At 40.1% G+C, this 16,460-nt stretch overlaps 1 protein-coding gene across 1 annotated transcript in view; it reads left to right on the top strand.

Moving 5' to 3' along the window:
• The first annotated feature begins 896 nt into the window (after nucleotides 1–896).
• The window catches only part of ITGA2 (integrin subunit alpha 2), a 67,914-nt gene continuing 52,350 nt past the window's right edge, over nucleotides 897–16,460 (top strand). The window contains exon 1 of the mRNA XM_071425431.1: nucleotides 897–1,044. Within this exon, the coding sequence (XP_071281532.1) occupies nucleotides 999–1,044 (46 nt within the window). The 5' untranslated portion in view covers nucleotides 897–998. The remainder of the gene's footprint in view (nucleotides 1,045–16,460) is intronic.

Below are 16,460 nucleotides of genomic sequence, written 5' to 3'. Positions count from 1 at the left end.
AAGGAAGCTTTTTTATTTCAATTTTCCAGGCCAACTGTCTTTTTCATTACACAATGTTAATGCCAAGAAGTTCAAATTATTCAGCAGAATTCATTGTACAAAATAAAATACATTCCGTATGAAAAGGTAGTGCCATAAATTTCGATATTTACTGGAACTGTGGGATGGAGAAAATGCATGTTTCTCAAATACTCTGCACATACAGTATTCAAACAGTACTGACAAGACTAGGTAGACTGAAAGCTTCACAGCACCTTGCATAAGAACCCTTTCTGATTGCTTAGGAAGTCAAAGTCCTTATCTCCCGATTTTTGCTGGCTTTGATTCTCTTTGTCTACCTGGATATTGGCCTGGCATTTAAGGAAACACAGGGAGTTATTTCGCCTAGACAATACATCCTCACCATCAGTGCCAAGTTCGAGACAGTTGTGTGGCAAGGCTTCTGTATCCTGTTTCACTCCTGCATATCTGGGGGCATATTCTGCAAAAATTTCATTTAAAGAAGAAGATATAGACTCAGTGTCATCGAACGTGCAATTTAATAGGAAAAAGAGGCATCCCCAGCCCTCCAAACCGCTGTTGCCCGGGGTACCCAGGGCGGGGGTGGTGAGTGTCCCGATCCCGGAGCTCCCTTGGGCACGCAGCCTTGGGCAGCGCCAGGGCTGCCTTGGGCCGAGCGCGGGGGGCTCTCCTCCAGGCAGTAAAACCAGGAGGGAGCAGAGTGGGGCAACCCGGCGGCAGAGCCTGCAGGGGACGGCACCGCCGGCTGCGCCCGCGGGGCGAGGGGCGGGGGACGGGAGGAGCGGCCTCCGGCCCCTCCGCGGCCGTGGAACCGCAGGGGGCGTGGAGGAGGAGGAGGAGGAGGAGGAGGAGGAGGAGGAAAAGAAGGAGGAGGAGGAAGAGTATTTGGGGGCGGCTCGGAGCAGGTGGCGCTCAGTGTCGCCCTGGGAAGCGGCCAGCTCGGAGCGGCCCCGGCCTGACCCCGCTGCGCGCCGGCCATGGGCTCCGCGGGCGCGGCGCTGTCGCCCCTGCTCCTGGCGCTGGGTACGTCTGTCTGTCCGTCCCGCCGCTCCGGGAAGCAAGAGAGGAAGGAGGGAAGGAGGGAGGGAAGATCCAGCGGCGGGCGCGAGGTGCGGAGCGGGGGCGGCCCCTCCCGCGCCGCCGGGCCGGGCGCAGACGCGCGGAGGGTGCGCGGCGGCGGGCGCGGGCGGGCGCGGTGCATCGGCGGCGATCTTAAAGCAGGTTAAACTCCTGCAGTGGCGTGGATTTCACTTTGCCGTAAAATGGACTCTGTGTGCGTGCGCTGGAGCGGAGGGAACGGGGGATGTGTGAATTTAGGATTCTATGATGATTATACCTTTTTAGGCGCGAAGATGATGTTCCCTTTGTGAATGCTGCTCCTATTTGCAGGAGTTCTCTAGGTCTGTTACTACACTGTTGGGCAGATGTCGCTCCTTGGACAAGGATAGGGAAACTTGAACCATCTCCTCCTTCTCTTGGCTAACTTAATTACCATTACATCTATTTTCCTGGGAACTATAAGCAATCATATTCACTTGCCATGAGCAAATTCCCAGGCAGTTTCAGAGTTTTAATATTACTGTATAGTCTCAAAAACCCTTAATTAGCAAGTCATCGAAGAGGCAGCATGAAAATGAGTTTTCACTGATGAGCTGTTCTGACTTGTTCTCTCAGTAACTATAGCGAACACTGCAGTGGAATGTGTGGCTGCAGGGTATGAAATAAAATACAAAAATATTAACCTGTGATGTGATATATAGAACAAAAACAACCTGACAATTTTTTTTTTTAAAGTAAAAATTCTGAAAAGTACTAGTGGGCAAAACATTCCACCGTGTACTTTTGCCTAATCTCTCCTTTTTTCTCCTGGTTACAGCTACTGAAAACCAGGACCATTAGCATTCACTGTAATTCATGAGCTCTTAAGACTTGCAAAGGTTGTAGAGCAGTGCTGAAAGCAGAAGATAAGGCTGATTGTGAGAGGAGAATTCCCCTGGCATTTTGAATGACAGAAGTGGGATAGGTCTACTTCGTTCAGGCACTACCCATGATTTATCTCAATTTATACATATGAAAGCTGTCATAATTTTGATGTGTCATGACATTTGATGTTAGTGGATACAATTACTGGGTTAATACTTGCTAAGGCCTTTTTGATCTTGTTGGAGGAGCAACAAAAGTTTCAGGACAGGAGAGCTTTCATCAAGTGTTTTTAGAGTTCTGCTATGGTGGTACTCTTGTAGCTCTCCCACAATAATTTTCAAGTTGTTTGAATTCTAGTGAACTGGTTTACTTTCAAAGGTGATATTCTTAAATTTAATTGGGATAGCTTGACTGAATTAGTCTTTACTTCTGGAAAATATTCCAAATTATTCCAGACTTGATTTTATGTCAGTATATTAACTTCTGAATTATCAGCTGTATTAAATGGGTCACATGAGGTGCTTTGCTGTGTCTCTAAATTCAACTAAAAATAGTGCAACAGTGAAGTAGTGGGTTACTCTTTGCTGATGTGTACTTTCATGTCTGGAAAGTAATTAAGATTTTGTAGATGCTACAAGAAGAAGAGATCTGAAACAGAGCTATCATTTTGATAGCATGACTTTGCTACCAACCTTGTTAATTGTTGACCAAAAAGTGTATAGCATGGAGAAGTAGATTATGTCAAGAGGAGTAAATGATGCATTAACAGGGCAACCTATGCAACAAAGCCGGAAGCTTTTCTGTTGCTACATGCTGCGGATAGATTTGCCACATCCAGTTCTTTAAATTTACATTTTAAGAATGCATTTTTTTTCCTTATCCTCTTCATAAAAGTCAGAGCCAAAACAGCCCAGCTCTCTCTGAGAGTGAAGCCAGTGGAAAATACAGTAGCTTTCCTGGGCTCAATTCTGGTAACATTTTCTTTGGAAAGCTCTAGTGCCCTCATGCTTCAGAGGAGATATTTGAAATTTGGCAGGAAGGCACTATTTGCATTGTCTACCCAAATTTGGCCAGGTAACAAGTCCATGCAAAACTGTATTCCTCTGGAAAGAAATGCATTTTTATCAGCTAGATTCAAAGTTAATTTATGTCCACTTTGTTGTGCACCTTAGTCAGATGTTTCTGTGTCAGGTCTTAGATCTACATCTGCAAATGCAAAAAATTTCTTTCTTGATATCTCATGTTATTTGTTATATTTAAAGCAATATCCATTGTTGTTTAAGTCACTCTTCTTTCCAGTTTGCTTTTGGATGGTGGTCTCCTGACTGTCTGTACTGCGTGCTCTTAACTATTTCCTGGGCTTCAGATGAACCAGCTTATTTTTCTTTTTATAAGAATAATTAACTTCAGAGTGAGTTATCATGTGATAGTGTTGGAGTACCATACATAGGGGAGGAAGTAAAATTTGGGGTGACCTCGCCTATACTATTTCAGCAAGCCTTCATATTGAAGCCTAACATGCACCTTCCTCCAGCAACCCAGGGTGTGAATGATACAACTCTTAGCACATTCATAAAATCTCCAGTCTGTGAAGTACACATCCCTTGAACTCTTTAATTCTGAAATGAACACTTGCAGCGACACAAGGGTTATGTCTTTTGGGCTACGGGTCTACCACATGAGTGCCATGGATTCTCAAGTCTCTCTGTGGGACCCAGGCAGACTGAAGGAGGAAACAGGTCTACCTGAAATTGGGCTCTCTGCGTAGAATAGAGAGTTTCCAATGATGGAAATTCTTGTAATAGGCTGTAAGGCCCTATAGAGGAATAGGACACCCTACTTACAGACTCTTTTTCTTCAGTATGCTTTTGTTTAATTGGGGATGGAAGCTGTGATAATGGCATTTAACATGCAAAAGTTGGAAAGTGCCCAGAGTAAGTTGGCCACCTGGATTTGTCTCTTTTGCACATCAGTACACCATGCTGTCACCGCCTATGAACAGAGAAAGATGGTGTGATCAGATAATGAGCTGGAACTCCTGCCTTGCTTAGTTTTGAAATTAGAAAGTGGTCTAATGAATGAGAATTAAATGTAGGATTAAGATAAATAAATTTCTTTTTTTTTCCTTACAAAGTGGATTCTTTCTCACTCTCTCTCTCTCTTTTTTTTTCCCGCAAAAGCTGAGTACAATTTCAGACGAGTCATTTAAATCAAATCTTTGACATGTGGTTGGAGCTTTTGTGTTCTTCTCTTTCTCTTTGCTCAGCCAGGGGTTCTCAAAACTGAAGCTGCGTTTTCACGATCTGGTTAAGCTGACCTGAATGTGGAGCTTACGCTGCAAGGACATTTCATCCACTCCTGTTTGCATGTTTCCACCAGTTTCTCTATGCTATCTATGTCTTAGTCTCGGGAACAGGTCAGGGACCCATTTGCTTAAATAATTTTTCCCCCTTTTGAGCCAGGTTAGTTTTAGAGATGAGCTAAACTGATCCTGCTCACTTCAGCAATTCATTTGTTAGTGCTGGCATAGGGTACAGTCAGAACTCGTGGCCAGAGGAGGGAGGAAAGCTGGAAAAGTCTCTTTCACTTGTAGCTGTCACTTCCACTGGCTTGAGCTGGTTGTGCAAGTGCATCTTGATGTGCAAAACTGCTCTGTATTCACTGCTGTGACTGAAGTAAATGGAAATTGTATTTTAAATGAAAAAATTTAAGGGTTTAGCTGTATCACTAGATATCCAAAAGTGGTATGTTTTTTATGGAGGTAAGGATGCTCTCTCATTTCACTCGAGTGTTGAAAAATAAATCCTCTGTCACATGCAAATACTTAAATGTTTATTTTCAATATATGTAGGCAATAATCAACAAGGAAGCTGCTAAGATTAAAATAATATACATTAAAGGACATGGCAATTTACAAAGCAGAATGGACTAAACTGATACCTGAATAACAAATGGAAACAGAACATTTGGTGCAATAAATGAAGCTAAAAGTTGGGGTGAAAATGCTTTCAACATGCAATCATGCACACCATGTTAAATCTGTACAGCCTGTTTTGATTTCTGCTTTTCTCCCTCTTTGTGATCATCTGTTGATACCTTGATGTTTTATTATCATATTAGTGAGTAATGTTAATGTTTAAAATTATTCTGTAATCTGAAGATGGCTTGAAAGAAGGACCTAAACATGAACTCTTCTTAAAGTAAACCTGTTTCTAGTTTTTCCTTTTTTCTGAGGTGGCAAGAAGTAGCAGCACTACTATGTATTATTTTTGGAGTTTTGCCTTTCACAGCACTGCAGATTCAAGTAAGGCTTCATTCATACTGCATTACAGGACTTGTATTTTGTATTATGTTTATTTTAGAAAGCATACAGGCTATTACTATCAGACACCTAAACACATTAACAGTTAATATTTATTTGTGCATAATTTGGTCAAAGTCAACATGAGATCCTACCAACAAGTTTTAACTGTGTGCTGCCTCTCTCTGAAACAACATGTGAATTGTTCTTGGCTTTTTTGATTCAGTATCACAGCACTTTAATTTAAGAAGTTAAAGTAGTAAAAGTACAGCTACTCCTTTTTTTCATTGTGCTTCCTAGCCACTACATAAATATTATCCATTGTGGTCTTTCTTCACTATTGTAATTTTGAATGAATGAAAGTGGGGTTTGTATGTACTTCATGTGATGTATTTTCATGAGGGCTAATAACTGGAACTACCAGTGTAATGTCTTAATGTCAAAACAGCTAAGTGTGAATAAAGTACTTTCCTTTAAGATTAATGCAGGTAAAAGGGAGTTTCTGCATCTCCAGATGAGTAAAGCAAGTCATTTTCCCCAGCAGAAATCTTGTGCAGCCTCTATCCAGTGTTGTTATTTTCATTTAAAGGTTTCCTTTGTTAGGCTCTGTGCAGGCTGGTTCCCATTTCCATGGTGACCGTGCTGAAATGCAGACAGGACACAGACTGGTTTCTCATAGGCACAGCCATGCACTTGCATACCAACACATGTTATCTGCTTGGCTTAGGACATTTCCATTAGCAGTTTTAATGTTTAGAGCTTCTTTTCTCTGGAGCTTTTAGACCACATAGTGGTCTGGATACTACACAGTGTTGGGATTTCAGACCCTGTGCAGCGAGACAGAACAAGTCGACAAGCTTATTTTTTTGTGTAAATAATTTGGCTCTACTGTTCCAATTTAAATTACTCAAGGACATCAGAGAACTGTCTGAGCCTTAGTTTTCTCTTAAAAGTGATAACACAGAAAGATGTTTATTTATAAACCGTTAGGTGGAAGACTGACATATATCTGTGCTAAATAGTTATGGGAACATACCCCTTCTTAAGGCACTGCTAAAAGGATAATAAAAGTAATGAGTGTGAATTACACAGGATAAATGATGTCTTCTCTCTGTATTGGTCAAGTGTGAGTATGTGTCTTTGTGAAGCAATATGCAACAATCTTCTTCCTGCTCATACTGCAATCGTTTTCTGGAGGTGGTGAATACTAAAGGCATTTAGTGGTGTCAATATAAGCATTTCCATCACTTCCAAATAAGGCTGTGATTTCTGAATTGCCAAATAAATTCAATATTCTGAGTGTTGGTAATCATTATTTTGAATTATTCCCTGAGTAGCATTTCAGGATCCTCAGGGGAGAAAATTTTATTTTCTCCTGGGGATGCACATGCTATAAAAAATATAGTAAGACTTGCATATTATTCAGGACTTAAAAGAGCAGGCAAAGAAGAAGGATCAACACAGACTCTTTGAATGAAGGATGAGCAAAGACATTTTGTGTGCAACTGAATGGCATGTGCATGGTTGAATGTCACACATGATGAATGTCACGGATTCTTTTGTCCCTTTCAAATTGCTGTTAGACAGGGTGAAGGGCTTGGAAGTTATGCACAGCCCTGATGGAACTCTTGCCCAATTCCTGATTTATTTTGCCCTTTGCAACCTTCTTCCAAGTTTATCATTCTTCCCTTATATCATACACTTGCATGCCTTTTATTTTTTTCTTAGTCACACAAATCTTCTTGCATAACAGGTTATTTCTAAAGGACAGGCAATAAAGAAATCTTGGGGGAAATTACTGTCAACAGCAGGCTTCAGGGAGGAAGTTTAGTGCACAGTATAAATACCTAAGGAGATAGTGGAATTTGAGGATGGAGAGGTGGGTGGAGGGGTGTGAAGGATTGAACTAAATTTTTACCTTTTAACTATATGACAGCTAATCTATCTGCCTCTCTAGCTATCTGTCTCAAACTTAGGGGACCTTAAGCAAGAAAAGCTGGCAGTGGTTGATGCTCTGTTAGGACTACAATACAAAGCTCTGTGTGATGATAAGACTGCAGATGACCAGGCTGCTTCACCCACTGGATTTCCTGGTGAACAACTACCTCTGCCAGCTGCAAGATTGTTCTTGCAGGTGTTCTTACCTGACTGAGGAGTAGCTGCCTTGTGCTAGGTCTGCATGCTAGTGCAGCTAAGGATGCTGTTACTAGAAGTTGTCAACCCAGCACTTTCTGGGGGATGTGCCTGTGCCATGCTCTGTGCTGCCTGCAGTGAGGTAAACCAGTGGAATTAGCTATCAGTGTGTCTAAATTTCCACATGAACAGCAGTCACTTCTCATGATTCCTCAGTTTCTGTGACTGATGTGTTCAAGTTTCCCTTCAGCTATGAGAGCACACTGGCTGAGAAATTCTACTTCATTATATATTCAGCTTAAAGAACAAAACAGTAAATTACTGCAACTCAGGTCTAAATTTATTCTTGGCTGGTACCATTCTCTTAGCTGAGTAGATGTCTGCATAGGCAACTCAAGTCAAGAATTTGTGCCCTGGTTTCTTTATAGCAACATGGTAAATAAGGAGAGTAAAACACAAAAGAATCTCCTTGAGGCACCTGTTCAAAGCAGGAGCAAGTGAAGTATTACGTCCTGAGGCAACTATTACATCCTAGATAGTTACCAAATATCACTGAAGAGGAGGGTGTGTGACTCAAATTTCTCTGTGCCTGTATTCTTATTTGAATTTTCTGTTTGAAGATAATATTAATTGCTACCTAAACAATAGCAAAACATTTTATGAAATAATTTTTCAGTGATTCAACTTCCTTACCAGTAAATTCTAATAAGACAATGACAGAAGTCTATAATAATGAATTTTAAAACTATTTTATCCAGTATTCCTACTGTGTAGTATAAAATTCAGTTGTCTTTATATGCAGTATTTTAGATGCACATAGAACAGATTGAATTTAAAATATTAAACTCAGATTTAGCTGAAATTCCTCAAATGATAATTTAGCTAACCTTTTGTGCATAGAAAAAATTTTGGTGCCATAACACTTTCTTTAATTGTGCTCACCAAATAAAGTTCCCATTTAAACATATATTTAGGTCAAATATAAAATAGCAGAAATTATGAAGGAGGAACTCTTAGTAAGATGGGCAAACATAAACTGAGAAAAAATCCAGCAGTGCTGCTCACATAGTCCTTCTGCTAATAATGGTTATCCATTTAACTCTAGCCAAATATCTTTTTGTTTCACTGTTTAAAGTAAATAAAAAGAATAGTAAATAAAAGTAAATAATAGTAAATAGTAAAGAAAAGTAAATAAAAATAAAGAATGAGAGTAGAGCTCTCATTCTTTATTTTTTCTCCCTTTTTGTTTTGGGTGGTGGGAGTGGGGGTTGGTACACTTTTTTTTTGTTTTAGTTTGTTTGTTTGTTTGTTTGTTTGTTTTTGGTTTGGTTTTTTGTTTGTTTTTTGTTTTTGTTTTGTTTGGGTTTTTTTTTTTGGGGGGGGGGGGGTTGGTTTTGGTTTTTTTGTTGTTGTTGTTGTTTTTTTGTTTTCACTTCCAAGCTGCCAAAAGCCAGTTGATCATATTGAGCACTAAAAAAAGTACTTGAGTCTCTGGAGTTGTCCTTCTGAGAAGCTGAGAGCTACAATAGACTTTGGTTCTGTGAAGACAAAAAAGCAACTGTTCTGCTTTTGTGGAAGCAAGTATTATCTCCAGAAAACTCTTCTTAAATGTACATGGGCCCTTCTCTCTGACCCCAAAATGTACAATGGCTTCATTTTGAAAAAAAAAAAAAAAAGATAACTTCCTTCTGAATTCTAACTACAGTATTCTGTCACCAACCTGAGCCCTGGCATCTGGGTAGACCCTGTGTGGTGTGTGGGCTGAGGGCTGAGGGAGTGCCTGCTGCAGCCCCACTTCACCTAAAACATGGTCCCCCTGCCCCAGAGTGCAGGGTTGGGTGCCTTGGACTCAGCACTTTAAAATGCACAAAAAGCCGGCTTCTTGTAACGCAGGAAGACTCCTGCAGCTAAGAGATGGATCAAGAGTGTTTGAACTCCATCCTTCTGTCACCATCATAGGTGCTTCCTGCTACTGAGATCAAGGATGGGGAAGAATTCTGGGAGACAAGTGTCCAATTCAGGTTTCTTTCGAGAGGTAGCTGCTTCAGAAGTAATGGTAATAGTCATCCAGGAAATATGGGAAATCGTTACCTAGTTCCCCCTTGAGCCTCATGGTGCAGTTTCACCCCTCAGTGTTTTCCAGAAGCATCCTTGCTACCTTGCAACAAAGCAGTGAGACAAGCAGTCTCTACCCCATATGTTAAAACGAGGGCTCCTCTTTTCAGGATGTATATTCATGTTTCCAGATAGGCAAAGATACATCTTGCCTGTGGCCTAATGTCTGGGCACTTAGCTGGAAGGAGTTCTGAGTAGACTTTTTGGGACCAGCTACCCATATAACTCACAACTGGTAATTTAGTTGTGCATAGAAAGTTACATAGCTATTCAGTTAAATAATTTAATTATTACAAGTCAAAATAATTAAGTTGAAAATCCTTCATTGCCTCTTACTGTTGTATCAGAGTGGGTTAACAGTAGGGTAGAATACCTTGCTCTTAGACAGGGCTGCTTCTACACCTGATTCATATTCTAAACTTTTGTGCAACTTTGTGTAATGACACCTAAGTGACAGGTAATTTTAGGTTCATTGTGGGCTAGCCAGCTGCTGAAGTCTGGGCTTCCTGGATTGTTTTCCTGATTTTAATGTGCCTAAATTCTGCCTAGACACTATCTGGTGCCAGAATTGATCATTTCAAGGTGCATTAAGGCGCAATTTCAGGTGAGTGATTGGGACCACCTGCCTAGCATTCAGGATGCCCAGCCATGAGCTCCCATTAAAATCAAAGGAGAGAAGTAGTCATTACTTCTGGCATAGGAGAACAAATGTTCTGATAATTATAGCTCTTCCAAGTATTGTGTTATATATCCTGTGGTGCTTTGGAGTTTTTCTTCTTGCAGGAAGCTGATGTAGCAAACATTTTACAGCTGAAGCTGCTCTTATTTCTGTGGCTGTCTGTGTACAGTGTACAGAGCTAAGCTTCCAGTTAGCTTCAGAAGCTGTGAGGGAGGAACAGGGTCTTAAACATGCTGCCCTAAAAATGGTATGATGGAATGGTCACTGGACCCACTGCAGTCCTCATGCTTTAGGCTGTGACACTGGAGTGGCAGAGGGATGGATGGTGATGGCAAGTCCCTAAGCTTTTTTCTGGTCTAGCCTTTCAGGTCACATTTAACAGTGATATAATATGATATAACACACAGCATAATATGTTATAATACACGGTAATTTTCATATAGACTAGAGTGTGATATGGGTAGGGAAGTACAGATACCTGTGCTTGCTTTCCCTTCTTGATACTTGTGTGAAAACCAGCATTTTTGCTTTGTACAATCATGTTTTCATAGCAGCTGAGATGAGCAAATGTGGCATATAGGGTGTATAGATAGCAGTCACATTGCTTTCAGTGTGGTGACATGCATTTCCTCTCTTACAGTTGTAGTGTGGCTCATGGTTCTCTGACTATATTTGGAAATATTCCTGGTTTAAAAAAGAGAAAACATGACCACTGCTAATGTGGACACAAGGGAAGAGAAACTGCTGGAGTGAAATGCCACTTTGAAAGTCAGTTTTTATCATAGGGAAGCATGCAAGGCTTTTTGTGTTTATCATCATTACTTGTGAAGGCCAGTGACAGCTGCATAAATAACATATGTATGTGTACAGCTTGTTACCCTCACATACTTTTAATCTCATTGTGGTGTTGAAAAAAAATTTGGTATTCTAAGAACAAAGTTGAAAAATCTGTTAGTACCAAGATAAAAGAAAAACAGCATGTCATAACAAAATGATAGAATTTAAGTGAATTTTCTGCAAAATAAAGCTTTTCCCCACTGAAAACATGGATGGAAACATGCCAAGATAATAAATTTGAGTAGGCTTGAATACTTGCTGTCTTTATTAAAAACTCATAGGAAGTCGTCAGTCCTGCAGGAGCTGCTCCTAAGCACTTATTTGGAGCCAGTCCTTGGTGTATAGTAGGTTGTCTGGGTTTCTTAACTACAGATGAAGAGTGGTTGATTTGTCTGCTCTGGAAGCCAAGGAGGGCAATATCTGAGCCACAAGAAGGGAGTTACCAGGAGAAAGACAAGTCTTGTAGACCAACTAATGAAGTTGTGGATAAATTTAATTAGATCTCTTATTCTGCAGCGGTGTCAGAACAGCAAAATAGACAGCTCCTAGTTGTGTTATTACAGTCTCTGCAACTTTTCAGTCACAATTTGTGTCCTACCAGGTTTGGGCTGCCTTTATAGGAGGTTATTGATAACTCCTCAGTGCAGTTTTTGCATTGTGAACCATTGCAAGGGAAAGGCAGTATCTCAGGCTTTCACACACACAGAGGCTCTCAGGCTGGAAGCTGACCTATTTCCAGGAAGAAGCAGTCAGCCAACTAAGCCAAGAAAACTTGCTGAAAAGAAGGGGAGGAAGAAGGGTGGGAGGATTGTTACTAAATGAGGCATCGTTTCTCTTTTGTTCCGAGTGGTGGATTTGGGGGTGTCTTTTTTGCCTAGAATTTATTTCTACTCTAAATGTTTTGATTTCTGTTAATTATTAAGAAGTCTGAGATATTGTGGCTGTTGTGAGGAAAAAGTTGGTCTCAAGACAACAGAAAGTAAAACAGTTAGATGAAGTAATAAAATGAAGACTTGCCTTTTTCAAGGTTCTGTAAACATATGAAATAGTAGCAAAAAAACTGAAGTGAGGATTATACAATGTTTCAACTGCCAGTATAAACAGTGTCTTGCCAATCACTTTCTTTATTTTTTTTATTCCTGTAGAAGTTTATATTGACTGTATTTAGGAGGTTATTCTCTGTAAGTGTGTTCAGGTTTAAATAAAACCAGATTAAATGTGATTATAAAACTACTGTTTTAGTATATGAGCTGAAAGTATCTACATGCCATTATATCTACTGCTGTGAGTGTGCATATTGAAGAAAAAATTATTACAGAAAGTAGAAAAGTAAATATAAATGAGAAAACTAATGAGAAAGTTTTTTCAGTAATATTGACCATACTGGGTAAAGGCTAATACATCTTTCCAGACTGAATTATAAATAGTCCTTTATTTTTCTTGCATGTTGGAGTGGATTCTGTGTAGCCATTTGTGAGTATTCTAAAGACAGATAAAAAAGTTATTTAATATTTATGTTCATTTGTAGGAAAGTCCCAAATGGTGAAACCAATATAGTTGGAGAAGTACATTACAAGAGGAAAAAAGACTTTCTTTTTTTGTGAGGATTTTGCTCATTGCCATGAGAATTGATCAGTGGCTTCTGAAAGCCACAATGAAGAACATCCATATTGCAATTCAATAGACTGAAATCTGCATGCTGGTTGTTGTTTCCTTAATGTTTCCACAGTCTTGTCAATAACGCATTCAAAGCACAACCTATTATGAAAGCTGGGTAGTTCTTTCTGTAAGAATACTTGACTAATTCCAGTTGGATTATTGCTCTGATAATATATGTTCTGAATAATAAGGGAGTAACATTACTCTTAAACCAAAATGCTGTTCAAACAGTAAAGTAAGACTAAATATATTGAATATAAAGCAAATACTACTTGACTGCCCTCTTTCATAACTTTATTGCTTCCCCTTCCTGCCTTCATTCCACCTTCTGGCTAACATTGCAAGGACAGTAGGTGATTATAATGTGAAGGGGGTCTGTAGGTGCCTGTACTCCCTCTCTAACTCTGGAATCTGTGAGCCAACTTCAGCAAACTTTTGCAGAGGGATGAAAAAATTAACCAGCTGGGTATCAGGCAGACACAAAAGTGCTTTTTCAAGTTCCCTGACAACTAAAGAGATCCAGTGTGACTTTGCACAATAGAAAATAGCTGAAAATCTACCCCAAAGAGAGCCCTTAGAAATATTTCAGTCATGGAGAAAGCTTGAACCAGAGTGTGCATCCACTGTGAGATGAAGTCAGTGGAAAACAACAGCTACAAGTTCTCTCATCCCTCCCACCCCTTTCTTTTCTCTGTCCTCAGCAGGGTCTGACAGGCTTCAGGGCCCTGCTGATGTGTGTTCTTTGGAGGTAGAAATCTTTGAGACCAACAGAAAAATTTTCTTTGTGGAATTTGTAGCGGCTCTCTTCGAGCAGTATAACATAAAAGGGCAAAGCAAAGCCCTCTTCTGTAATTAATAGATATTTTTTAAAAGGCCAGACTGAGCAATTAAAGCAATGTCAGCAGCACACATCTTAGTGGCTGCCAATCTAAGAAACTAATTCAGGAAGCAACCAATAATCCAGTGGGGTATTCTTGATTCATTTTTCCACCCAAAATAACTTATAGATGAAAAACCGTAGTGCATGATTTTAGCATAATGCCAGGCCATGGCCTTGCTTTTCCTTGGTGACTACATGCTTACCCATTCCACCCCCAAATCCCTCAGCATGCTGCTGACCTTGAGTTTGGGTTTCTTGGGGTCAGCTGCCCTGCTAGAGCTGGCAGAGAGGGCAGTGGTTATAGCTGTGGCTGGGCTCCCTAGCAGAGGGGAGCTGCCAAGGATGCTCTCCTGGCATTGTGACTGACACAAATGCTCACTCACAAAGACAAAGGGTCACTTAGCTGGGTTATATAACAAACTTTTTCTGGTTTATAGCTAGTAGTTGTTTAAAGAATGGAACACCATGACATTAAGGTAAAAAAGCAAACTTTCCTACTGGCGAGGTTAGTATTAGATAAATTTAAAACTTAGTGTGTGGTGGATCCTTACAGACTCAGTGGTCAAAGTCCGTTGTCTCTTTTTTCTTCTTGATACTGTCTTTGCTAGACCTGTTTGATGGAGAGAGATAAATAACAACAGCAGAGAATGCCTCTGACTGGATATTTTAATAAGAGGTGAGACTTGGCATAACAGACTCTACTTATGGTATTTTGTAATTTATTGCCATCTAAATTTGGCACATCACCTTTGCAATGTAGTAAAATGTGATTGGAAAGTCAATCTTTACTATTTAGAGTGAAAACAAAATGACACATTTATTATGATACCTATGATACATTCTATTAGAGCTTTACAAAGTTGTTCCACCAAATGAAATAATCAAATACATAAAAATCAGATTTCATTTTTTTATCCTGTTGATTTTTTTATGCTTGATGTTAATCTGAATAAGGGGCTTCAATAAAACAGCTATTATAATCTTAGCATCAAACAATTGATTATCAAACAGACATTTTTTACTTGATCACTTTAAGCTGTGAACTTTGCTCACAAAATCAAAACAATTATGAACTGGGTGTACCTAATATGAGCTTTTACTTCATTAAAACTTGCTTCAGCTTGTAGTGCAAACAGAATGAAGCAAACAAGGCATTAGAGCTATCATTAGATATGTCATTTATAGTTACAAAGGAATTTCCACACGTTGAGGCTTAAAGGTGCCAGTCATAACATGCATTATTTTTCATCCTGCTAGGAGAAAAAAATAAATCCTGGTGTTAAATTATAAAACCAGCTAAATAACTACACTGCAGCTCCCATGGCTCATACCGCAATAATGCAGTTGCTTAAATATGGGAATTCCCAGGGGAAAAAAATCCCATGCAGAGAGATACTCGAGCTTATTAGAAAGCTTAGGAGTTTCTTTTATCCCTTTAGGATTTCCTTTCTTGCACCTGCTTTCTGAAGCTAGATGTTGGGACTATGCTAGTTAGTGAAGGTGGTCCCTTTAAACTGAACTGCCCAAGAAACTTTCTCAGTGGAGAGGAATTGCTGCTTTTGAAGTCTGCAGAGGGGCTTTCAGAAGCTTTAGGCTCATATCTAGCTTCCTTTGTTCCACAGAGTCTGTTTACTTGACTGTAAATAAAGTGCCATTTACAGACAGAAGTTAGGAAGTGGATTTTTCTTGCCCCACCAATCTCTCATCATGATCATTAGGTCACAAAGTAGAAGTCTGTCACCAAAAGCTATTAAAATCCAGATAGTGAATTAGTTTTCTTTATTTCAAGATTCTTAAATTATCAAAGTTCATTGCCTGAAGGCAGCAACAGATACAGAATCGTTCCAGCCTGGAATATACAGTACTTTGAACCTAGATGCTTCAATGATTGGCACCCTTTTAATGCATAAGAGACCCTCTTATTTTGCACAGGCTTAAAATAGGTCTAAAGGAAACTTAGAATTTTCTCTTTTTTTGGCTGCAAATGCTTGAGTTTCTTTTTATGGATACTATATAAAGATAGATGTACAAAGTGTATAAAAGATGTCCTTATAGCATACGCACTATATAAGATGGAGGAAAATGGCAGGAAAAATGCCTTCTATATTACTGCCAGTATATACTTGCTAGACCCAGCCAACTAAGATTTGTGTGGAGTAGATCTAAAAAAATCTGCTGACAATTATAAAAATGTGGAATTTAAAATGTGACTGAAATATGCTGAAACTAGGCTGATCTGTAAGAACACTGCAGACAACAGCGTATCTTCAGAGGCTGGGTTTTATGATCACTGGTTTTTGTTCTCTTTTCACTGTCCTTGACTGTCTGCCTGTCCAGAAAGGGAACATGATAGAGTCAGATTTGAAGAGAGCTGTGATCTGGCAGACACTTCTCCATTGTTCCAGCTGTGCATTTTTGCTCTCAAAGAGCAGCGCTCTGATGCTGCACTTGTGCAAATGATTAAAAAGAATAAAACCAAGCCCCAGTGGTAAATGGGAAGGATGGGTGAAATGGTTCAGTGAGAAGAAGGCCATGGGAAGAGAAAAAGGACATTGCTTCTGCAACTGTGGTGAAGCCCAGGGAAGCTACAAGGAGTTGAAGCTTCCCTGTGCAGGGACAGGTGGATTATTCCTTGCTCCTTGGAGTAAGCCCCCATCTTGGAGAAAATAGGACCACAGAGAGTGGCCCTGGGAGGTTCAGGGATGGATGTTACACACTGGTGGGAGGTCAAGGGAGGACATGAACTGGCAACACATTACCTACCACACATTATGCTGACCCCACCTGTCTTGTCACAGCACCCCAGGGGAATTTGAACCATGGGGACTTTCCTTCAGGCTGTTGGCTGTCATACCAGCTCCCTGTACTTTCACCCAGTTCTGGAGGAAATTTTTGCCCTGCCTGTAGCATTT

Source organism: Agelaius tricolor, unplaced genomic scaffold, assembly GCF_023055355.1.
Source record: "Agelaius tricolor isolate 1412-34295 unplaced genomic scaffold, bAgeTri1.0.p SCAF_4, whole genome shotgun sequence".
Taxonomy (NCBI): domain Eukaryota; kingdom Metazoa; phylum Chordata; class Aves; order Passeriformes; family Icteridae; genus Agelaius; species Agelaius tricolor.
Note: the sequence above shows the minus strand (reverse complement) of the source record. Positions and strands in the feature narration are given on the sequence as shown.